Raw genomic sequence first — 25,969 nt, forward strand, 5'->3', positions numbered from 1 at the left:
AAGTCCACAGAGTAAGTGAAAATATACAATATGTTCACTAAACACTTGACAAGACCAATGCTGCAGACTGAGGAAAATATAATTTGTTTTTCTCCATACACCAAAATCAATCATTCTTCTTCTCTGTGGATTCCCCCTCTCACCTTCACTCTCACTCTTCTTCTGACTCCTTCCATTTTGGTTAAAGACAGGTGAACTTATTTTACCACTACCCCAACCTAGGACATTGTTTTTGCAGAATGAGGAAGATTTAATGATCATGGGGTGTGAAATGTGACCACTGTTGCATGAGACACGGTACCACCATACTTTGAAAGATCCTAATCTCTCTCCTTTCCTCCACAGCGAGACAATCACTGCTGTAGGAAAGTGGAATCTGGCCCATTAGCAAGTTAAGTTGTGTGTGTGGAAAGAGGATCCTTCTGTCTTTTTAATGAAAACAAAGTGCTGTGTGAAAGTAATGGAGTCAGTCAGCGGACTCACTACATGTATTTTCGAGTGGATTATTCAAACTCCTTGATTTGATCTATTGAATTATTCATTGACAGGGAACCCAGGGAAAGCCCTCAGGAAGACATATCAGGCAGTCGTGGTTTGCATATGCATCTTTAATAAAAGATGCTGATTCTCTGCTTTTGTTTTACAAAAGCACAACAACCTGTTTCTTAAACGAGAAGTTGGGATGTTTTCATAATGCAACGGCTTCTCAAACAGAAGACCAATCATTAGTGTAAATGCTGGATACTCCAACATTCACACTAATGTTTTTTTTGTGTGAGTATGTTAACAGAGTTTTCCTTAATGCAACTACAACAGTCATAGGCAGAACTTATGGATACATTATTTTTTATAGAAGTCTCAGGTTTCAATCTTCTGCTCATTTGTAAGTAAAATGTGAGAAAATCTCTTACAAAATACTTACATCATTTTAACTGTGCCTCAAGCAGAGTAAACCCCGCTGCTCTCTGATCTACTTCAATGTTATTTTAATGGATTAGATAAAAAAACACAAATGTTATGTTTTTGAACTGTTTTCTCAGTCATTTTTAACTTCATCCACATGTAGCCCCGAGGTGCTCACAGTTTCAACAATATGCCCTAATGTTTTTCATTTAATTTAACATTTCTACATTTTCAGAACTTTGTAACATTTCCTTTTGGATTTCAGAATTTTCAGCAATAATTTGCTGTTGCAAAGAGATTTCTGCACTTTTAGCTCTATTTTGCAGAAACATTTATGCATGTTGAGCACTATGTTGCATAATTTTTCATTACACATTTCCAAACTTATTCATATCTTCATACTCCTTCAGCTACACAGCAAACAAAGAAATCAGGCTGTCAGAGTTCAGAAAGGCAAACGAGAACTCCAAGGTGAAAAAGTAAATCCGCAGACTGAGATGTTCCGCTTCCTTCCTTGCCCTAGTCTGCCCTGAAGATCCGATAAGAGTCTTCTTCAAGGAGACACCATTCTCCATTCCTCTGGTGCCAATGAAATGAGGATATCTGCCATTAAGGAGATTCGGTGTTTGTGCCGCAGACTATGTGGAGACTTTGATCTGAAGAAACAGATCAAAGCAAAATACAGATCGCGGCCCAGAGGGAAACTAGGCCTACTCGAAAAAGTCTGAATAACGAAGCGTGTTTGAAGGAACAGAGTGAATTAAAAAAACTAACCAGCAGTGTGTCTATCTCATCTTGTTTTTTTATTTGTTAAATTGATCGTTGTTTGGGAAATCAGCTTTAGGTTTTAATATTAAGCTCGTAATGTAGGCCTATAATATTGAGCACTATATTTACTCAGAATAAGAAAATGTGTCATTACTTGAGTATAAAAACAAAACAAATAGGCTATACACTCATTCGATTTTGTATGACGTAATTTGATAATGTAGCCTATTGCTTTAGAGATAGTTAAACTTAACTTTTGTTTTCCTGTAACAAAATGATAAAAACTGATTTTAACTATAGCGCAAGCTTGAGACTATACACTTGCTTATATCTGAACAGCATCCCGGCCTTCAGTATGATTGTTGGTGAGTTTACTGGAGACTTCAATGGAATGTGCCTTAGCTTTATCAGCAGCCGTCCTGTAGCAGCTAGATTTCACATGTATCCTGTCCATCTGTCCACATCCTCTCTGACACATTCACAATCTGTAAAGCCTTCGCAGAACAGATGACACCGCGTCTGACTCAAATAGCACAAACACAGAATAGTCCAGGCATTATATAACCTGACCTCTCAAAAATTGCAACAGAAACCATTCCAACTGTTTTTGACTCATGAATATGTAGGCCTAATACATAACATACTAAAAGTCTTAAGGAATCCAAGTGGTGGAAAGTTATTTTCTAAGGGGTTTCTTAACCATACCTTTATGTCAATTTTCGGCTTCCTAAAGTAGCCTGTTTTATGGTAGAGGGGATATGTGCAAAATTGTTAACCTTTTCAGAAAAGCTTGAAACTTGGTACACTTATATAATTTGGGGCGCTGAACATTTTCAGATATTAAGCCATTGCAAAATCGAATCATGGTTGCCATGGCGACCATTTTACTTTCCGCCATAGCCTAATTATGCATTTTTCATTATAACTCCTGAACCAAACATAATACCACATAACTAGTGATGTCTAACCCTATGTTTTCATGGTCAGGGATTACTATGATACCACATACAACATCAGAAACAGTTAAGGTTGGGCGCCCTTAGCTCAGTTGGTAGGGCGTCCCCCCCCCCGGGCCGGGCCCAGCAGCAGATCCGGGTTCGATTCCCGCTCGCGGTCGTTCTCTGCATGTCACTCCCCTCTCTGCCCCATTTCACCTCTGTCTCTCTGCACTATCTATCAATAAAGCATAACAATGCCCAAAAAATATCTTTAAAAAAAACACATACATGTATTTGTAGAGAGAATAACTATCTTATCAACCAGTGATTTGCAGGGACAGTTGGGGGAGCAAGGGCTTATTATTTTACAATAGTAGCACGTACATTTCTGACTTAGCCCAGCATAGCTACCAATTTATTTTGAATACCCACTCACACAATTGTTTAACAGATCAGCAGATCTCTACAAAATAATCAGTTCACAGAGAGACATTGTTCTTCTTTAGTATCCACTACTAAAGCAATCTAAAAGTTTTCACAATTTGCACGTTTTCTATGCTACTAGTTTCTGGTATAAGATACATTTACACTAATTGACTGCACCAAATATTGCACTCTTTTGAATTTCTGCACATGACAATAAATCATTTGAAATATTTTGGTGGTATTGTTGAAATAAATAACGCTTAAAAATTAACATCAACAACAAATTCTTCACACAAAAAAGAAAAAAGGCGGTTCTCTACATGAATAACCAAACCAACCTACCCTTCAAAACTATAAAGTTGGCCTATATTTGGTTGCAACATTTAGGCTTAGTTCATTCTGCTCTCATCACTGCAAAATTACTGAAATCATTTCAAAAAAGTTCTTAATCTTTGAACACAAATCTGTTCCTTCAGTTATTTCCAACTTCTTTGTGCCTTGTATCTTTCTTTGCATTAAGAACTTTTTAAGTTCTATTTTTATTTTTAGAAACAATACAGAAAGCAGGAACTTGGTGGTTACAATGATTAAAACAGGATGATGCTGCTCGTCAGCTTCATTGTGGTAGGACCCGGCTGGTTGGTCAATTAGCCAGGTTTCTGAAAAACTGGTCAGACCTGGCTGGCCGTGTCAACCTGAAGACTTATGTCAAAGCCTTTAGAAGTTATAGTCCCCAAAGGGAAATTCTTTTTCACAAAAATGTACGTTATGGGGAGAGAGAATTTAAACCTGTTTGTAGACTCAGGACAATGACAGAGTAACTAGCCTGTCCTGTCTATAAGAATGTAGAAGAACTACAAAAGTTACCCAACCTGTTTTTTCATGGGGTCCAAATACTTTTCACATCCACACCCAGACACAAGTAGCTTTTCTACTGCTTTTTAAATGGCCTTAAGCGGAGCCGCGGCTCTGTGTAAACACCCAACTTTTAATAGATATTGACATCACTAGTTACGTGGTATTATGTTTGGTTCAGGAGTTATGAGGAAAAATGCATAATTAGGCTATGGCGGAAAGTAAAATGGTCTCCATGGCAACCATGATTCAATTTTGCAATGGCTTAATATCTGAAAATGTTCAGAGCCCCAAACTGTATAAGTGTATCAAGTTTCAAGCTTTTCTGAAAAGGTTAACAATTTTGCACATATCCCCTCTACCATAAAACAGTAGGCTACTTTAGGAAGCCGAAAATTGACATAAAGGTATGGTTAAGAAACCCCTTAGAAAATAACTTTCCACCACTTGGATTCCTTAAGACTTTTAGTAGGCCTATGTTATTAATTACATATTCATGAGTCAAAAACAGTTGAAATGGTTTCTGTTGCCATTTTTGAGAGGTCCACCCATATTTTCTCACAAAATGCCTGTACTAGAAGGCAGTTTTAACTTATATATATATCCAGAGAAAGTAGGATTGTATCGATGCATTCTCACATCTACAGAGCAAGCTGTTTGCATGGATCGGCTGATTCTTACGACCACATTATTCACTTCACTTCACTTTTCAAGCCTGTCACTTGCCAGGATGTGTCCCTTTTATTTGTTTTATCTCATTTCAGAGGTTGGAAGTAACTGATTACATCTATTCAAGTGCTGTACTTAAATACAAGTTAAAAGTACTGATCAATTACCTAACCATTTTCATTTTCTGCCACTTCCTTCCTCTACTGCTCCAACAAATTAGAGAAAAAAACTGTACGTTGTTTTAGACTTTGTCTTTTATTAGATAGCTTAAGTGACTAGTTATTTTTCCACATACTTAACTACCCAACTACAAATAATAAAATAATTTAAAAAAACTGTACCAAATGCAAAATACAGTTATTTAGTTTAACAATGAAACTGTTGCACACGTTTCCAACCCAGAACACATAACAGCCCCCAAACCTTTAGGCAGCTAACATAGTAGCCATGTGTGATCTATGTGTCACGTAACATAAACAGATTCATACACATTGTTTTATTTATTAAAGCATCATGACATTCTCTGACTGTAGTTTAAATAAGGAGTGGACAAGTGCAAGAGTGGATGAGGTGAGTAGTAAACAATAAAGGGTATTTTTTTAAACAGACATGAGGTTCACAGGTCAAAACTACTGATGACATGGTAAAGGCAGAGGTACCCAAACTTGAGAACAAAATACTCTGAGGTTAAATGGCTTCATAACCGTCGGTTCAATTAAGCGTGTAAGAAAAGAAAATGTACGCGTGTCTGTGCACTCACAGCGTGCACTCATAAAATAAAAAACATAAGAATAGGATCCCACTGTAGTACTCTGGTCTCAGATTCAGACCAAACTCCCTGAAAAGCAGGACGTCTGACCATAGTAAATTGTGCAGATACTGTGCAGAAGGAAGAAAAATAGACAGCGGTAACAAAACCATGTGTAGGAGAAACAGAATTGAACTAGTGTTGCAAACTCACAGCTACTATCACTGAAACGTGACACATTTAGTAAAGCTTAATAAACAGTCATTACCTCCTCCATATCCTGATCCAGGCATGAGGAAGTGCTCGGTTCACCTTAACCCTACCCAGCTTTAGGCAGAGACTTAACAAATACTGCAAAAACTCATTCTGCAGCTTTAACACAGCTGGGGTGAACATGGTGGGAATAATTGGGGTCTAAGTGGGTAAAATATCTCATCCTACAATTCGCCACAAACCCCAAGATTTTAAATTTCAGGGTTTTTCTAAACATTACAAAATCAATGGGAGGCACTGAGTTCTGAGAGATGATGTGATTAGCATCAACATCTCCAGCCATTAATAATCATCAAAGCCCGATGTGACGTCATATTGGTCTGTATTTGGGATCAGAGAAGAACGCCCACATTCAGGGTCTTGGAATGAGAGCCATATTGCTCAGAGAACAAGCGGCTTTCAGGAAAGCACACGGCATCGCTTTGGGTCGACCGACCCTGAAGCCGCCTTGTCTTCTCCTGTAGAGCCGGGCGGCATAGGGGGAGGAGCTTCAGGGAGGGGGAGCACTTCCCCTGAGGAGTCGGCCAATAGGAAGCCAGGAAGACGTTCCACGGGTCACGCCTTCTCTGCCCTCACTCACTGTTCCTCTTCACCACAGATGGGGTGGAGTCTGCAAAGGGCCTGAGAGCGACAAGAGAGAGAGAGCACAGTGATAATGATGGCAGGGTTGCATTTTAATCAGCTCACTAAAGGTCGTGTTCACAACCCAATAGTCCGCTTCTTTGATGCGCACCAGTTGAGAGCGGATACATTGTTTCCTGTTTGTTTTTTTAGATAGTTTGGTTCGCGTTCACAATGGCAAAACACAAACGGACTATACAATGTAAACAAAAGTCAAGTGCACTCAAATGCTGTCAGACAGTTTGGCAATTCAAAATGTGAATTGCTCGCATTTCATTTTGACTGTGTCTTTACCTGATGGGGTGGAGCGGCCAGTTAGGCTGCACAGGTGTTGGCAATGCAGAGCTGGGGCTCATCAGCATGGCGCTGTAGATGTTGGCTGCAACCACCAGGATGCAGAGGAGGATGGGCCCGATGATGGCCCCCTCCAAACCCAGATAGTACGCCCCGCCGGCCACCGCCAGACCTGTTAGATACGGGTGTCCACCGCTGAGACATGAAAACAAGAGAACACATCAACACAGAGAAGCATTTATTTTTTTCCGTCAAGCGATTAAAAAAATGTATCTAATTAATTACAGGCTCTGTGATTAATTAATCTAAATTAATTGCACACTTATATGACACTTTTATGCCTGTTTATAAACAACTGTAGGCCTATAGGCTACCGTTTGTCTCTCTCTCTCTCTCTCCCTCTCTCTCTCTCTCGTAACTTCTGTCTCCTCCCCTCAGCCAGGCTTCTACATTAAATATATTTAGGAACCACTAGCGCCGAAAGAAAAAAAACACAAAAAAACAAGCAGGCTAAATGACACACACACAAAGGAGGAAAAAAGACAGGCATATGCTAGGAAGAGTGAGAGGGGGCGGGTGTCCGTTGAGACGATCGCAACTAGCAAACAAAAGTGAGACACGAGGAAGATTGAGAGATAGGCCTACTGTTTTGAACCTACATTGTTAATTAGGCACCCACTAAATCAATAATGCACAGACACTGCGAGAATAACATAAGACGTATTCCTACCTTCATGCTTATTTGCCTGGAGCAGCCCATAACATAGAGCCCTCGGCCCCTTTCCCCTGCTTCTTTCTTTACTCTTTAATCCCGTGCGGGTCGTGTCCGCAAGATACAGGTGCAGCTCCGCTATCATCTCACCTCTTTTGCACCGGGTCAAAGGGCAATATAGAAGTGCGATTAATCTGCGTTAATTTTTTTAATCGCGTTAATTTTTCTGTGATTAATTAATCGAAATTAACGCGTTAATTTGACAGCCCTATTTATAACATTTCAACTCTCATTTAAATTATATGAATCGTGATGTATATTTTACATTATTAAGTAAATCCAAACGTTTGCAGCCCTGTCGACTTGTACTTGTCAAAGTTAAATTGTTGCATTGAGCTTTCAATACTTTGATGTTAGAATATGAACGCACACAGTCACAGAAGTTTGAAATGTGTCCCTCAATGTGTCCCTCAGTGCAGCTGCATTACCAAACAATGCACTTAATTAAAAATATATAAATTATGTATATAAAGCTATAGTGCATAACTTCTGTAGCCCCCATGAGGAATTCTGAGAAATGTTAACAGGAGTGTCGGCGCATCTACATGGCGTAAGCCTTCGGTGATCGCGCATGGATTTAATACCTCCTTGTCCATGTTTTTATTTTCTAAGAATAAACAACTGGAACATTTCTTGGGAGCTTTGTGGGATTTTTTGGAGCTCCTGCGCCATTGTAAGGTTGTGACACCAGTCTGAAACGCTGCCATACTCAGAAAGACAGAGGGTTTTGTGGAGCTGATATGCTTATTCAACTTTGTGTCAACTCGTATGATGATGGCTTGAATGTAACCGACATTTATTTACATGAAAAAGTTACGCACTATAGCTTTTACACTATCCAAGCTGATTTTACATAGATCGAATAGGTTTTTCTTCACCTTTGGCATCATCCAAATCATTTTGTGCCACCTAATCATGACCTGACATTAATTAACCTAAATGAAGTAAACTAAACCTTGTAGGGCAGCACTACAGGATAGAGTTGACATGTGGCAGAGTGGCCTATAACAGCTGAGATGGCACATTATCTGGCCTGCTGTCTGGTGTTGTTTTCATTGAATCTCAAATAGCTGATGTTGTTGAAATCTTTTGGTGAAATATTCCCATGCTGCGAGGGAAAGCAAAGAAAAAAAAAAGCACTCACACAAGCTGGTGACAGTGTCCACACACACATTCATACCCTGATATGTCGGAGTAGATCGCTGTGTCTACGAAATACGTTGGAAGCAGATGAAAGATGAGCAGCAGCACGGCCTTGACGCCTTCTCCCTGCACCAGCCACAGGTCGCACACCGCCGGCAGCGCTGCCCAGTAGGTCCCCAGGAAGGGCACCGCGCCCAAGATGGCCGCCAGAGCTTCAGGCCGGGAGAGGGGGGGGGGAAATCGAAGAGTGAGTAAAATGACTTACTTTGGCTTGGCTTTAGGTGCAGGTGAAACTGCTGACTCACCAGAAGGAATGAAGACGATGCTGATGCCAAACATGGTGTGAGTGAGCCAAGTGTAGAGGCCGTAGAAGCCCGCCATTTTCAGGGAGGCGTCGAACACTCCTCTTTCAAACAAATAAACACACACACAAACAGTCAAAGAAATAGTCTCCATGAGAGACATGTTTTGGATCCATTAAATGTCATAGTGCTTTTGTGTGTGATGAGTTTGTGTGTGTGTGTGTGTGTGTGTGTGTGTGTGTGTGTGTGTGTGTGTGTGTGTGTGTGTGTGTGTGTGTGTGTGTGTGTGTGTGTGTGTGTGTGTGTGTGTGTGTGTGTGTGTGTGTGTGTGTGTGTGTGTGTGTGTGTGTGTGTATTACCTGATGGCCTCTTCTACAGACTGGCCTATGATATTTGAGGAGGGTCCGGGCTGGGAGAGGGGGGTCAGGCTGATCACCCATTTAACAGGTTTGTAATATTCACCACTGGAGCTCAGCAGGTAGAAGAGAGTGGTCAGGAAAATCACCTGCAAAATGAATAGGAAACATGTAGACCAACTTTACTGAAAACTACACAACTAAGAATTACAATGCTTTTTGACAATCGATTAAACAGATGTTTCAAGTAACAAGATCTGTTGCAAATGACTATCATGCAACAGGTAAACAAGGGCGAGCAACGCTTCATAATATCAATGAAACTAATCAAAAGCATGCCATTGTTGTGGGATGTGTTTCGTACCAGACTTAGGGCAAAGTTGAGCAGTGCCGTGCCGCTGTGGAACAAGACGGTGACCAGGGTGGTTGTGGTGGAGATGAGGAGGCCAACATTCCTACTCATTACCACCCACAGAGACTCCAAGATCTACCAAACAACAAGGCAGCAGGAAACATGTCATTCACAGGAACACTTCACACCCCTTTGAAGCCAGGGGTCAACAATGTATGATCCGCAGTTGCCAAACGGCCCACTGTAGGCCAAACAGGTCAGCGATCAATGAGAGACGCTTTGTCGAAAAATTCCATTTGCTGATTCTCGGAAATATCAGGACTAGCAAACAACTTGTTTATCTCTATGCAACGAGACAGTTGGACCTGCGTTTGTATTTCACAGTAATAGATTCTACTTTTTTGTATTAGTAAATCATCCTAGTACTACTTCTTGTGCAGTTTAAACAGAGGAATTAAAATGTGCCTCAATCAGTTCATTAATTAAGGAAAAAAAAATGATATCGATTTTTGCTAATTACGTATCGATGTAGTATCGTGAAGATAGGTATCGCGATATTTACATGTATTGATATTTTTACAACACCCCTAGTAGCATCCATTGGGCTTTGGCTAAACTTAATGATTCAGAAGTAAGCATCAAACACAGAGATGTTCCTTACAGACAGCAGAGTCTCAATGTTCTCCTGCAGAAAGGAGGCGATGTCCTTCCAGTCCAGGATGTCCACCAGCCAGCTGTTCTGTCTCAGCATCTTGGAACCACGGTTACGTCCAGCCTGGGTTGTGTTGTTCTGGAAAAAAATGTAGTAGTTTGTGAGTTTGACATTTTAATAAGGGGTCACACACACATCGATCCACAAAATCAAAAAGAGTAAAATGGGCTGAATTTGACAGCCCAGTGTTGTCTCACACACTACCTTCACAAACCAGGAGTGGTACAGTCTGTCCCAAAGCTCCAAAACCTGTTTCTCAATCACGACTGTGTTGTTCACTTTGTCTCCTAACATCTTATGGAGCTGCGTTGAAAGAAGAAAAACGTGATGCTTATCAGGCATCTAAAGTATTCAGATTGTTGCTGCTACAGTACTGTATATTTTGAGCCTGGGGAAATCAACAGAAAATTTAATAAAAGGCGATCATCGTGTCACCTTTTGTGTTATCCACTCTCTACCGTGTTGATGCACATTAGTGGCAGCGGTGTTCATAGCCTTCTGCACCACACGGCTCTCTGGAAGCCAACTGGAGGAGGACAATGTAAAAAAAAGAGCTTTTCAAAATGACGACATTTTTTAATAATACAAATAATACAAGAAAGGTTCATACTTGGCCCATTCTGGGTGGTTGGATACAGTCTCATTGATGAGGTTACTAGTTACGTCGATGATGTGAACACTCTCGTGGTGAACCTAAAAAAACAGAAAAGCATTGTTATTGTTGGCAGCAGCAACCCCCTGAAATGCAGTGAAATCCTTTCAAAAGGGAAGAAACCCACAGTACCATAGCGGTGAGCAGCAGTGCCATTAGCAGCGTCCCAGTGACCAGGAGGAAGATGATGAAGATGCTGATGATCTTATCCAGCGATCGCTCCAGCCACACGATCATCTACGCACATAGAGAGGAAATGGGGAGCAGGCACAAAGTCAGTGCAATTCTGAAGCAGGTTAGAAAACATACAGTGAACAGACACATGGAGAAACCTGCGTGAAGTACTTCCTTTGTGAAGTACTGCAGCCATTTTGGATCTAAAAAAGCTGAGAACAGTAAGATAGTCTGCAGAGTGAACCATATCTGCCCATGTGCCTGCACTTTAACATGGAAACATGCAAGAGAAAAAAACTCAGTTGCATGACAGTTGCACACCTGTCGGTCAGCCTTTCAAAGTGAGTTCTGTTCAAAAAGGTGGTGAAATTCTCAACTCAGGTTTCTCAATGCTCCACAACTGCATTAACGGCCAACTTATAAAAACAGCTTATTCCTAGGTGTGTGGGGGTGTTAATGTCCCAAAAGCCGTGTGTTAACAATAAGTAACTGGAATCAATGGCAAGTTACTGGAAGAGGCCGTGTTAAAGTAGCCCTACAGCCCAATGCTTTGTCATTATACTGATAGTGAAATGATATGGCAGTAGAGGTTTTCAGCCACACAATGGGATACAGAGTCCACAATGAACTGCTCTCTGTGAATGTTGAACTTTTGAATGTAAACCAAGCTTGACATTTGGAAGGTTGAGTAATAAAACCCAGTACAGAAAACAATTGGCTAACAAAAAATGGAAACACCACAGGTATATAGCATGTTGAGCACCCATTAGCAGCTACTTAAGAAGCTGCTAAAAATCACCATATCTTAATACACAGACCATACAGTATTTCATTTCATCGCAGTAGTTACAAACACTGCCCTGATGCAACAAGGATGAAAACCTTAAAAACTCAGAATAAGTACAGGATTAACATTACAAACTTTGTATTCAGACATATCTGGATTGCACCCAAAGCCTTGGACATTTTAACTTTACTTTACCTATGCAGTGGACACCTTGAACACACCTCTGATGTTGGCTGTTATGGCACTGTGGTGGATCTCTGTAACGGGGCAGTCTTATGAAAGTCAATATGTCTGAGCCCTTTTAACATCACAATTCAAGATGGCTTTCATGTCCACAATATATAATATCTAAGCTTGATTGCACCTTTAAAGAATAAGGCTTGTTTCCCTACTGTCAACCAGTAGCATCGAAAGACCAAAACCAACAGTGTGTTATGAAATCTCTCAATACTTTCCAACTTCCCAAATCTATCTGAAGGCCTTGGACCCACACCCAGTCGTGCCTACTGAAGCTAGTTAACTTTTTCAAAAACGTGACCCATACAGGAGTCAATTATGTATGTATTGGGGGTTATTTTCGACCACAGATTGGGTGCGCTAGTAAGTATTTATGTCAGCAGGACTCAACCAACTTAAAAATAAACTCATGGTGCCCATGTTCATCTGTCACCAAATGCACCTAGGCCATGTCCACATTTACATGGGTATACAACAGGATATTTCCTCTTTCGTTTGCAAGAATATTCCTGTCCCCACAAGCACCGATTTGAAAATGTTATAGACCACTACATACCAGGGCTTTATAACAGCTTTAGGGCTTTATATTGACAAACTGTAAGGTGTTTCCATTGTTTTGTTCATCACTAGCCACACAAACATCTCTCCAAGGGCTCCTATCGGGAGATGATGGACAGATTTTCTCCTATGTCTATATTCAGAAAACAGTTATCTTCAGCCAGGCTTATGGAACAACATACAGCTTTGCTATGTCTACTATCCGCCATCTGACCATGCAGCAACTCATACACTCTCAAGCCAAAAACCTGCCGGTTAGATCACAGCAGGGGAAGGTACGGACGAGGCAGAGGGAAAGAGAGACTCCCACTTCCCCGGACGCAGCTTCCCGTAAAAAAATAAAAATAAAGCAGGAAGCAGGTAAGCAGTGAGAGGACATGATGGGAGGGTGATGATGACAGAAGTGAAAGGGTAAAGTGCCATTCCAAGCTACTGCAAGGTGTGCCCACCACGCCCTTCACACACACATTACATACAGGTTGTTCCTTTAGCTCGGTTCTCTTATATACACACACTGTTTCTCTCAGCACTCTGCTCCTCCGAGTCATTACCTGCTTGTTAAGCCAATGCCAGAGCTTGGGGGAAGAAGACAAAGAGACATTGGGAAGATTATTTTTTGAGGAGCGATCTGTGCAGCAGTCATCACATGTACCCGTGCGACAAGGACACACAACCTCTTTGGGTACAGGGCAGGCAGTGAGGGATAGGGAAGTGGAGCGTGGCAGACTGGGGTTAAGTATAGGACACACAGGGAGTGTCGACAGGCTATACACGCATATTCTTAAAACATAGGGTGAAAAACTCACGACTTTTACGACATCCCAAAAACATCAGGGGAAAGACATCTTTTAGTTTCAGCAATCAGGCCTTTAGTCTAATGGTACCAAACATTATATGAGAAACATTTATAACTGAGAAATAAGAGATATGTTATTCAGTTTTCTCTTGCTTGGAAAATTTGATTTATGACTTTTTAAGGGCATTTGTACAGCCACATTTATAAATATATTATTTGGGGAACTGGGGATAGATCCACAACACTAACGTATAGTGTGATTTTCAGTTTGACTTTTTTTTTTTTTTTTTTAACCTTTATTTATACAGGTAAATCCCATTGAGACCGAAGACTCTTTTACAAGGGAGACCTGTTTTCCTTTCCCACGTTACCATTCACACACACATTCATACACTGATAGCAGGCTAACTATCGACATTCACATGAGGCAAGGTGGGTGAAGTGTCTTGCCAAGGACACAACAACTATGACACAAGTGGCAGGGCGGAGATCGAACCTCCAACCCTTTGATCATCGGCCGACCCGCTCTACCACCTGAGCCACAGTCGACTTGTGGGTCCACCTGATGAAGCTCATTATTCTCCCACTTTTGGCTCAGTGTTTTTGGAAATATCAAATTAAATAGCTGATAAATGCTACGTACAATATGTTGTCACCAACTAGTTGCCAACTTTGACTGTCTCTTGTTGGGCGCTGGGTGTGAGGGAATTTTGGGTCTTTAGTTGTAATATTAATGGTAAAGATTAATAGTTCATATACGCCTATCTTGTGTGTCTGTCTCACAGACTCTAGGTCAGCCTTGGAGCCTGTTAGGATACACATAGGTCAGTTGTATAGATAAAGTCTCATCTCCTTCTACTCCAGAATGTTATGGTTCACTGTGTTCAGCTCTGAACCAGAACATTGGTACGCTTGGTGCCCGAGCCGGGGAGGCGTTAGAGATAGTGCAAGGTTAAGACACAGCTCTAAGCATGAGTTTGTCAGAATTGAAGTGCAAGTCACGAGAGTTGCAGTCCGGTTCTCCTTGGCCAAGTCTGTAATAAATATTGCTTCATAATTCATCCAAGTCTCCAGAAATATTCTTCCATCTGAGTTGACCTCCAACCTTAACAGAACTTTCCTTCACACTGGGTAGTAAGTGTATAGTCGGTTTATCAGAGTTTTTTTTGTTCACTTTAGACAGCTGCCTACTGTGCTATCAGAGCAGTTAGAGGGAACCATTTGGGGTTTTCGCCGGATCAAAACTTAAAAAAAAAAAAAGTAAGACTATTTAGACTAATTGGTATCTGAAAGTCAGCAGCGGCACCTGAAGATGAGTGGCAGGCGTTACCTTGGTGTCGATACGGAGCAGGAACTGAGCCAAGCCTCTGATTGGTCCAGGCAGCAGGGCTTCCTCCCGCTCACGCCCACGCTGCTCTAGCACCGTCCACCACGACGCCAGGGTCCGCTCTGCAAAGCCCTTCAGCCCGAAGCGAACCACCAGCTTCTTCAGCACCCACACTAAAAGCAGCGATGCAACATTGTTAGTAGGCATGGGGACGATAACCGCTTTCAAATTACAATGACTTAAGGAGAAGTGGTGGGATTAAATAAGTGTGAACTTCTTCCCACTCCTTTTCGAACATGTTCTTCCAATCATCAAGTGTTTGTCATTTATGTATCTAGTTATGGTTTTTCTATTTTGTCTAATATCATTATTTTCTGTACGACAATTTCTGTTTTTCTTTTAAATGTTGTAAATAAAAATTTAAATCAATCAATCAATCAAGGTATACAGAGGAATGAAAGATGGACATGGTTTCAATACCGCCATTATCTCTGTCATAACGTTATAAGGTACTAGAACACACGGGATGTTAACGTACAAGTTTATTCATGTTCAGAATATTACTGCATCATAACCACTTTTACTAGAGGAGAAATTGTGTAGAAAGTGAACATGATGTCACTTAAACCTTGTTGAGCTGCTCACTTAAAAGGACTGCTTTTTATTTAAATTTTGCTTGGAATAATTAAATTATTGTTATTATACAAGTTGATTAATAATCAATCAGAGTACTCTATATGTTGTTTAAAAAATAAAAAGATTGTATTCAGGGGGCAAAATATATAGTTATATAGTTATATAGTTTTTTTACCCAGACATTTCAAATAAATAAATACATTTGAGAGCTATAATTGCAATACCGTGATATTTTTGCTTAAGGTTATTATACCGTCAGAATATCATACTGGCCCATGCTTAATTATTAATCTGAGTACGGCAGATTTGAGAGGAAGCATGTGAGTGATGTGCGTGCGTGTGCGTGTGTGTGTGTGAGTGTGTGAGTGTGTGCGTGTGTGTGTGTGATCGGTGTTACCGGCCACAGGGATAGGCAGCAGTTGTAGGATCCATAGGTTGAGCCAGACCTGAACCAGTACGATGGCCCAGACCAGTAGAATGAAATAGATATCGCTGGCTCTGTGCAAGCTCCTCTCTCTCTGGAAGAGGCCGCCTGAAAAGGAACGAGGGCCCCGGGGGAAGCCTGGCGTGGCAGGGAGGGGGCCTGCAGACTGGGCGCCATCTTGGAAGACATGAAAGGGAGATGTCAATGAGGAGCCATATAAAGAGGAAGAGAAAGAAAAGAACAAAGAAATTAGGATGGACAGCAGTGACAAAAAGCAGAGTTGGCTCGAGCTGCAGTTCCTTTAATGGCTGCAAGAAGCTGGGTCCGAAAAAATGTTGACAGAGTAGAACAAAAATCTAACTCTGCTAGCACGTGATTAAAAGGTCTAAAAAAGTCAGGTTTTTCATGATCGAAAATATAGATGCACAGTGCTGCTTGAAACTATGTGAACCTCATGAGCCTTTTGGAGTTGTAGTTAGTTTAATCATTATTAATTCATTTGTATAAATACCAGAATTTTTTATATTAAATAACAGGTGTGTGTTTATCAATTTCACATACTTTTTTTCTGGAAATCAACTGTCTTGTCAAAAGACTAAAATAAAACAAATTATTTACCAACTTTTTTATGTCCAAATGTTAGTGAACCCTGAGATCCATTGCTGAAATTGAGCAAGGAAACACCGAGTTGTGATGTTGCACATTTGTCTGGGGATGGCTATAAATGAATCTCAAAAAGGTTTGAGCATCATCAGTCCACCGTGAGGCAAATCATCTACAAATGGAGTGCTCTAAGAGTGACTGAACATCTGCCTAGAAGTGGACTACCTTCAAAAATATCCACAAGAGCAGCAAGAAAAGTCTTGCTGCATATGGGACACATGAGCATGGTTCCAAAATCAGGAGAAAACTCACTCAAAATGGCTTTCATGGGAGGGTTGTCGAAGAAGCCTCTGCTCTCAAAAAAGAAAAAAAATGCTCGTCACAACTTTGCCAGAGAGCACCTGGAGATAGCTGACGTTTTCTGGAAGTCTATCCTGTGGACAGATTAGTCCTAAATTGAACTGTTTAGTCGTAACCAAAACTGCCATGTTTGGGCGAATATGCAACACTGCCTTCCACCAAAAGAAACCTCTCCCAACAGTGAAGCACGGTGGTGGAAACATTCAGATATGGGCCTGCTTTTCTTCCTCAGGACCAGGACAACTCCACGTAGTCCAGAGAATCATGAATTCAGAGGAATATTGTATTATCCTGGAACAAAACCTGAAGCGATCAGTTATGTAGTTAAAGCTTGGCCGAAAATGGATCACGCAACATGATAATGATCTGAAGCATTCCAGCAAACAACCAAGGAATGGTTGAGGAAGAAGAAGATACTTTGTTTTGGATTGTTCCAGATCTTAATCCAATTGAAATGCTGTTGCTGGACCTGAAGCGGGCAGTTCATGGCAGAAACCCTTCCAACCTCACTCAACTGGCTGCATTCTTCAAGAAGGAGTGGGCCAAAATCCCCAAAAATAGATGTGAGAGACTGATAAGTCGCTACATAAACCATTTGGTTTCGTTAAATTAACAATGACAATGTGTCGTTTATTTTTGTTTGAATCCATTATTTGAAAAGGCAATGGTATGAATTGGAGTATAAATGATAATGAATAAGTCTAGTTTAGTATTTATTAAGAAAATAACGGAATATCTCTGTAGGGTTCACAAACCTTCAAGCAGCACTGTAGTGAATCCAAACACTAGGTCAAAAGAGACACTACCTGGTATTTATCTGTAACAAAAAACTGCATTTGTGACACAAAGAGTAATGTGGAAAAAGAGGAAAGTGAGCCGCCTTACCTCTAGCATCTTCCCTGGGCTCCGGTTGAAGGTTGCCACAGGAGATTGCCATGTAAATAGTGTTAGCAGCAAACGACAACACCTGCCCCGACAGCTCTCCTGGGAAGAGGTGAGGAGAGACAAAATAAAACAAAAGAAACAGATTAGAGCAGAAATCTACACACTTCATTGACATGTGTGTTTGAGGATGTTCCCCACATGGTCTTATTGTCCTCACTGTTCACATTAAGTCACTCATGCTTGAGGTATAGCTGGACTAAGTATTTTGAGGCTAGATACTGTATACAGTTATGTAAGGTGACCTTGAGGACCAAAGAATTCAATGTATTAAAACGGTTAATACAGGAGGTGTAACTTACAGTACTTGAAATGAATTTTTAAACTGATTCAAGCATCTTGACTTTTAAAGCAACAGTTAAACATTTTGGGAAATACATTTAATCACACAGAGTTAGATGAGAGGATTTCTACGACTCTGTGTCTTTACAGTAAAATATGAAGCTACGGTCAGCAGCCACTTAGCCTAGCTTAGCTTTGACAGGAAGCCTAGCTCTTTCTGGTTGTGAGTGTGTGTGTGTGTGTGTGTGTGTGTGTGTGTGGTGTGTGGTGTGTGGTGTGTGGTGTGGTGTGGTGTGGTGTGTGTGTGTGTACCTCTGCCAGGGACAGGAGGTTTCTCTTGGAAGCCCATAATGATGAGTATAACCATAATCACAAATAGGGGCACCCTCCACGAGCCGGTCAGGGACACTGAAAACAGATTCAGAAATAAGGGTGATGAATATTGATTAATAATAAAAAAATTAAATAAAATAGGTTGTCTCACTGTTGTGGGGAAACATGTTGCTCTTATGCTGCTTAATATTTTGTTGACATAGGCTAACTTGTGCACTGCTGTCCAACATGTTTCTGGATATGTCAGGACATAGGGTTATACATGTATAAATAGACTATAAGGATCAATTAGCATAGATCATTTTTGCCCAATTTTTTTATACAGACGCATGCAAAATGGAGAACATTTTCTCAGGTTCACCCATAACCGTGTGAGGCACTCCTTTTGAGCAGGACTTCTTAAATAGCTCTCGGTCACTTTTAACATTTCACAGCCTGAAGGTCAATATAACACTATATCGGCACGTCTTGAGTGTGCTAAAAATACTGGAGACTTCCTCATCTATCTCCCTATGTAACTCAGCATGTGCTCAGTCTAATGAACTGGTGGACCTGTAGAGACACAGACCCTTATCTTAACTAAAAAACAACTTTCGCTCCCTGTGCCTTTTGAATAACACAGTTTGATCTCACTCTCTGAAGCCTGCCTCAACTTAAGCCTCCCATTACCTGTCTACACAAGACAAGAATCCTCCCAGGGGCAAGGAGGGGGAGTATGGATACAAGTATGAAAGTGACAAACCAACATGTTTGAGCAGTCTCTCTCTCACACACACACCACACACACCAATAAAGAAGAGCAGGATGGCCCAGACAGGGAGAGCCAGAGCCCTCAGGTAGCGTTCAGTGTGTGTACTCCACTTGAAACAAACCGCCAGCAAGTATCCAAACACCACCGTGCAAACCTGAGAAGGGACAGATCAGAGGGTCAAGGCCAAGGTGTATACAATCAGATGAGGATAACATTGCAGTATTGTTGCAAAATTGCAAATTTCTTTACTTCCCGACTTTAAACAATGTGGGCAGTGCTTGAGTGTCCTCCTAATAATTCAATACTACTGCTTTGTCCAAAATGATACTTACTTTCCAAATGAATTACTTGACACAGAATTGAATGGGAAACTAAGTTATACTGAAGGTTTTGTTTTACAGAATCAACTTAAAAATAGTCTGATATAATTTTGACTATTGATGAATAGTCCTTTTTTTCTTGCAAAATAATATTGCTTTTTTCTCTTATTTTCGCTCCTGGCGCTTCAGGAACTGTGATGAGCTCTCGTCTAAACGTCTGTCAACCAATTTTGTGGGAACAAAAGCATGAAATACGATGTTCAGCTCCGTAATGAATGATGGGATCCAATGATCTCAGTCTCAGCTGCTTCTTCATCACACAAAGAAGTCTTTCGATGTAATTTAATACAGTGTCCCCTCCTGACACTATTTATAGACAAAGGCGCTCAGAGAAAGGACAGGCTGTCTGAGGATGGACATTTAATGCAATTTGTATCCAGTCTGAGCGAGGCTGGGGTCAAGCCCCTGGAGCGGCTTTGCAATAATAAGATATTGATCGATCAGACACTGAAACTGAGGGAAATCAAATCAGCCAAGACACAAGTTTAGGCATAAGTTCCAACTGGAAAATACTTTCTTGTTAAAGTTAATGGGAAACCCCATTTTAAGACACATTCAAGGAAACACATTCTAAACATTTTGCAGGTTGTTAATGACTATTTCAAAATGAACACTTAAACGCAGTTGATAAACGTAGGCCTATTATCAATTATCAATAACCAATCACCAATTGGTTGTTTTTGTTCAATATTTAAGTAGGCCTAATTGTGTTACAGGCTACAGTGGAACATATAGCCTAGTTCTTGCAGTACATATCTAGGCCTATTTAAGAACCTCATGTGATTGTGCATACATTTTCCCTACAGTAACATCATTATTCAATGTTATCATATTGATTTCAACCATATGGCCAAGCATCCTTCTGCTGCCAGTTGGGCACCCATTTTGACAGAACTGACCTCACCCACACTGAATGACAAAGGGACTTGTGTCATCATAACCCGGGGGGGCCAAGTTGGGGTATAAGTTGCCACAGTCCACTCACTCACCCACACAGCGTGGAAACAGTCCAGCGCGGCCCCGATGATCCCACAGACGTGCCCGAGGATCACCTGCATGCCGATGACGCTCCAGAAAAGGTAGAGGAAGTAGACCAGCGGCGCCCCGGCCCCGATCACCAGCAGCACCGTGAGCCTCTCCAGCACCAGTTTGCCCAACAACTCGACGCCATGGTTGACACACCACACCGGGACCAGCAGGGTCCCCAGCACGATGGGCGTCCCGGTGTCCTGCAGGCCACTGAGCCACGAGCGGCCGAGCCGGGCCAGGGAGTGCTTGAAGGGGTGGAGGAAGGTGCCGCAGAGCACAGCCCAAAGCAGCGGGCGGAGGAAGGCTTCCAGGATGAAGTAGACCAGGACAGTTGCACCGCAACAGATAGCCACGAAGATCATCGCCCCCGTGTTGTAGAAGGCCTGTTTGATGTTTTTGTCAAACTTCAGGGACGCGGGGTGGGTTAACAGCTGGCTCACCATCCCGACGGCCGGCTGGACACTCTCGGAGAAAGAGACGGAGAGAGGCCGCACACAGTGAGGGCTCTCCGGGGGAGACACCGCAGCAGGCTCCGGCGCCGAGTCCTCCTCGTCTGCCATGTTCCCCTCTTCCCTAGACTCCACTCAACGTGAGGGAGGAAAACATATGACGTAGCACACACGACGTGCCCAAAGGGCACTATGGGCAATGAAGTTTTAGAGGGGTAAAAACATTTCCTGTCGGCCTATCCTTTTTTTTATATAATCGTAATTTTGTTTGTAATATGCCTATTATTTTGTTGAAAACACAACTTTTACTACATTATATCTTTTATTTTCCAGATTATTTAATTGTTTCTTGTAATTTTAGTTTGATTTTCTGTTGTAGCCTAATGTTTATTTTTTAATATTATTATTAGAAATGTAATCTAACTTAACCAATGTTGTTTTTTCTTTATTCTTTAAAGGTATGGTGCTGCATGTAGCCTATACCATATAGGCCTAATAGTTTTACAATAGTAGACCGTATACGGTCTACTATTGTAAAACTATTAGGCCTATGTGTAACATATTTCGCTTGAAACGTTGGTGCCCCACAGTGGTAGCATTAACACAGGATATGGGAAAGAAAAGAGATGCACATCACAAATGCCGTGATGAAATTGAAATATGATGATGATAGCTCAATTCTTTACACATAGCAGCTTTAATGTATTTAGCAAGCATACGACTCCTGTGTGTGGCCTTTCTCGTTAAAAGGTCTCATTTGTTATGTAAACCTTACGAAAAATGTGTGTGTGGAAGCCAAGGAAGCAGGCCCCTGGAAACAATGTTGCTGGTTAAGTATTATACAATAATACAAACATTTATTTAATTCATAGCATATGTGATTTTTTTTTTTCAAAAATTCAAATGTAGGTCACTGATCATTTCTACCAAAATGTAAAGTTATACATAGTAAGTAAGCCTCTGCATTCCCATAATACAAAATACCACCTAAATATAATTACTATTGATTAAAAAAATTATCTCCTCTGCAAATTTACAGTTTGACCTGCCTGTCTGTTCATGTGCATATTTCCTTGTGAATATTGTATTGTTTCTCAAAAAGCTTATTAATAATAAACATAACCATGGCAGATTCTTTCAGTGGGAGGAACTTTAACATATACATCCATTTTTTATTACAGGTCAAGAGGCTACAACAATAACCTGGGGAAGAAAATAGTCCATGTTCAAGCTCACTTTTTCTTCAATCCACGGCTTGCTGTGTTAGTGTTATTGCTTGCGTAGGCAATACGCAAAAACTCATGTTGCAGTGTCTTTCTCTGTAAAACACAGTCACAGTGCCACAGTACAGACCCATCAGACAGCCACTGTGGTTGAGAAAAAAAAATTAAATGGAAGGGATGGAAAAGCGAGATGTGCAATGAGATTCTGGGTGCCAAACGTAAACTTTCTCTAAATGTGACAAATTTGATTTACAACGTCAATCCCTTAAAACAAATTTTGTGATAGTATGAACAACCAATTTTTAAAAAATGCTGTTGTAGGCCTATATATCCATATAAACATAATGGAGTGATGGGACAGAGAGATTGTGTGCAAACTGCTGCTGTGAGCCATTTTTATCCTCGGAAAACCTTTGTGTTTTAGCCAAGTTCAACATGAGGCACTGTCCTCTCGTCACCAGTGAACAGTGTTTTTTTTTTTTTAATTGTTCCCAGATTTCCCAGAGCATGCAATATTGCGAAGACTTGTGAGATTTATTTAAAGGCATGTGTAGCGCTCATTTTTCTTTTAAATACTTGGAAGCTATCATAAATACTGATAAAAAAGCCTATTTAAACTACAACAATACTCTTTTAACAGACCCCTCGTTTTGGACTGACACCAGTAGGCCTTCATGACACCTCTACAATGTAGGTTTAATCCTCTGTATGAGTTTTGAGTAATGGATGTATATTGTATTGTAATATCTATATATCTGTTGTGTTTAATACATCTATTATAGTGTCTCTGTGTACAAAGGGCACACTTGAATATGGCATCAGACTAAAATTGGCAATTTTTTTTATTATTGCTGTGTCATCTTTTCTTCCCCCTTGTGCATCGCTGAGCTACTTTATGGCGTTCCCATTAGTAAATAGAAGGTGAGCGCGACTATGAGCAGTAAGCAGATGGGAGAGTTGAAGGTCTGGTAGGCCGTGGAAGGCATGAAGATGTCCTCATACTTGTAGATGCTGATCGTGTGGTCGCTGACAGGCGGACTGTCGATGTCATGCCTCGTGATGGAACCTGTTGGAAAAAGTAAAGACGGTGTGAGAAGTGGTAAAAGAAGGAATAGAAGACAGACACTTGACTTGATCCTGAAGCCTGATCAATCACCTTGTATGGCCGGTCCCCATGCAAACAGGTAATACCAGGACAGGTGTAAGTCCACAAGAGTTTCCTCTCTCGGGACGTACAGCGGCCGTTTGAAACGACACGTCACCCGGTTGTTCTCAAAGATGCCCTCCTCGTCCCTGGCCGGGTTCCTCTTGATCTCCTTGGCCCACTGGCCCACGTTGTAGAAGTGATGAATCCGCACACGCCCGTTATCATCATGCACACAGCCCATCACATCGTCTCCTCCCTGAGCAAAGAAGAATATTTATATTTATGTGCAAATTATATATATCTATGTACAAAATACAGAGATGTGGTACACACTAATGCTATCATTTATGCAATAAGCCCGAGTGTGTTCTGCCGAGGTGCTCTCACACAATGACTGGAGTTACTGAGACTGGAGATATATTACGACTCAACAGATACAATGTTTTGAGGCATGTTTGCGCCACGTTTGTGTTCTCCATGTGTTTCCTGGAGAAATACGCAATATAAAAATATAAAAAATAAACAACAACCATTTCCAAACCCTCTTTCAATACTGATATACTCTAGTTCACCATCATTTATTTAGGTTGTTTTTATATTGTATTATTTGAACTTGATGTTTATTGACAATGAATGTTTATTAGCACTTAGTGTATTTCTACTGGCTGCAGAGAAAGTGGCCCCCGCTTTGGGAGATAATTAAAGATTTCTTCACTTGACTCGACCATCTATCACAATGTTAGCTTGGGGTCAAAGTCATCCCTATATGTATAAAGTTCATTCTTGGTTTGATTTGGTAGCAACTTTAAACTATTATTCTAAAATGAGCAAACAATGTAACAACTTTAACACAATATGATGATGTAGATATCAGACAATACATGATAAATATTGATATGGTGCCCAGACTTCACTCCAAGCCTTAAGCAATTTGATTGACTTTTTAATGTGCCTTGCCAGATAAATGTGTTTTTCCATGGTTTTTCCCAAAGCTTTTGTCTTGAACAGCAGGTTTTGGCTTCAGTATCAACATGAGTTGTGTGACCAGTTCAACTAAAGACTGACCTTTCCCTCTCACATTGGATAATCTTTTGTTTTCACAATTACGTAACCAGCTACAAGCTTTTAAAAACATGCATTATTTTCAACACATCCATGTGTTTGATTATAAATGAGGAACCATACATTTAGCAGAAACTGGAATGTTTTGTGCTCTCTCAAACTAAATTAGATGCAGGAATTTCAGCAGCTGCTCACCATCTTCTTGTCAGAGGAGAAGCCTACGGCCACCCAGCCGTCTGTGTCTGCGCTCATCTCATACTCCACATCTGTGCCGATGCGACGGTAACTCATAAAGTAGTCGCAAGTCTCTGCGTCACACCCTGGTTTCCCATATCTGTAAATGGCCAACCGAAAATAAGCAGTCGCAGTCATTCACGTCATTTCACAAAAACTAGGGCACTCAAACACTCAAAAATGACAATGGAGAAGTCCATGTTTAGCTCCAGCTTTCTCAAGTCAGGACACAGCATGTAGGATTAAGCAGCCGCAGGGAAAACAGTTGAACCAACAGTGAAAGTTGGAAAACGATTAATACATTTCTGACCTGATGCAGCCTTTGGTTACTCCACAATCGACAACTTTGATCTTGGCAAAGGGATCCACTGGTGGGGCGGTGGGGAATGGATAACCTGCATAATGCAAAAACAGCAAAAACAATTGATGCCTGTTATCAAGACAGTCAAAAGGCCTACTGGGGTGAGAACATCTGTGTGTGTGTGTGTGTGTGTGTGTGTGTGTGTGTGTGTGTGTGTGTGTGTGTGTGTGTGTGTGTGTGTGTGTGTGTGTGTGTGTGAGAGAGAGAGAGGTGGAGGGGGTGGACAGCTACCACTGGGGAGCTGGCCTGGGTGCTGAAAGGCCTCGCACTTGGGTGACAGGTTAGATGCGAGACAACGTTAACAGCACATGTTAAGTGTTTGCTTATTACAGTTTATGGTGGTCTAATTGTTCAGCATGCATGTTGTATACGTTTTTTTTATTGAGCACGAGATGTAGGCCTAAATAAAAATGCCACCCATCTGCAGAATCTTTGGGACAATGCACTGCGGATCCTCACCGTCATCAGACAGATATCTGGACTCCAGGAACTCGGAGGCGAAGGTGCTGTAGGAGTCCTTGTGCGGCTCCTGGTGCCCCGGCTCTCCGTGCTTCCCGTGACCGGATCGGAGTGCTCCCTCGTCGGTGGGGCTCGGCGCGACCCCCCACCACCGTCCGCTCTCGATCAGTAGCAACATCAGCTGCACGAGCCTCCGCAGGAAAATCATGGCCGGATAAGGGTTTTAAAAGCAATGATGAAAATCGACTAAACCAACATGAAACCCAATCGGATGTCCATTATTGTTTGGATTTCGGTATCTCCGCAGGTGCCCATCGCAGCGTCACCAAAAATCATCTCCGCATCTCCAAATTGCCTGTTTTTCGCTGTTTATTCGCAGGGATGCGGGAGGAGGGGGATTCAGCGCAGGTCACCGCGTGATTAAAGAGGCTAATCCCATCCAAAATTACCAAGATTTGTAAACTAACCGTCTAATTAAGATGCACAACATAATCCTCCATGAAATCAGAATCTAGATGCCCAGTAGAGCTTATTAGTCTTTAAATATTTTTCAGTCGGAGTATTGGCCGGACGAATGGTTTCGCCCAGCCTCCCTCTCTTCTCCCTCTTCAGTCAATCACAGTCACATCCA

The 25,969-nt window shown here is 41.3% G+C and overlaps 2 protein-coding genes across 5 annotated transcripts; both read right to left on the reverse strand.

Moving 5' to 3' along the window:
- Positions 1-4,833: 4,833 nt before the first annotated feature.
- tmem245 (transmembrane protein 245) lies at positions 4,834-21,089 on the reverse strand. 4 transcript variants are annotated; one of them, XM_080039141.1, is made up of 18 exons: positions 20,364-21,089; positions 19,031-19,148; positions 18,223-18,318; positions 17,572-17,670; positions 15,697-15,900; positions 14,667-14,836; positions 13,092-13,115; positions 10,917-11,021; positions 10,743-10,825; positions 10,568-10,658; positions 10,337-10,435; positions 10,082-10,210; positions 9,433-9,555; positions 9,072-9,217; positions 8,716-8,816; positions 8,448-8,622; positions 6,496-6,690; positions 4,834-6,201 (listed from the first exon to the last, which is right to left on the reverse strand). In XM_080039141.1, exons 1-18 carry the CDS (start codon positions 20,961-20,963, stop codon positions 6,153-6,155), a joined length of 2,607 nt encoding a protein of 868 aa, XP_079895267.1. In that variant the 5' UTR covers positions 20,964-21,089; the 3' UTR covers positions 4,834-6,152. The 4 variants fall into 4 exon arrangements, with proteins under 4 accessions (XP_079895267.1, XP_079895269.1, XP_079895268.1 ...); XM_080039143.1 differs by lacking the exon at positions 10,917-11,021; XM_080039142.1 differs by lacking the exon at positions 13,092-13,115 and having other exon boundaries at positions 20,364-21,087.
- Positions 21,090-22,968: 1,879 nt separating this feature from the next.
- Positions 22,969-25,546, reverse strand: frrs1l (ferric-chelate reductase 1-like; the record flags this gene model as incomplete). The annotated part of the gene is made up of 5 exons (XM_080040337.1): positions 22,969-23,141; positions 23,232-23,478; positions 24,480-24,618; positions 24,829-24,913; positions 25,339-25,546. 5 exons carry the CDS (start codon positions 25,544-25,546, stop codon positions 22,969-22,971), a joined length of 852 nt encoding a protein of 283 aa, XP_079896463.1.
- Between the last annotated feature and the right edge of the window lie 423 nt (positions 25,547-25,969).

The sequence above is a fragment of the Ammodytes marinus genome, assembly GCF_949987685.1.
Source record: "Ammodytes marinus genome assembly, chromosome: 13".
Classification (NCBI taxonomy): domain Eukaryota; kingdom Metazoa; phylum Chordata; class Actinopteri; order Uranoscopiformes; family Ammodytidae; genus Ammodytes; species Ammodytes marinus.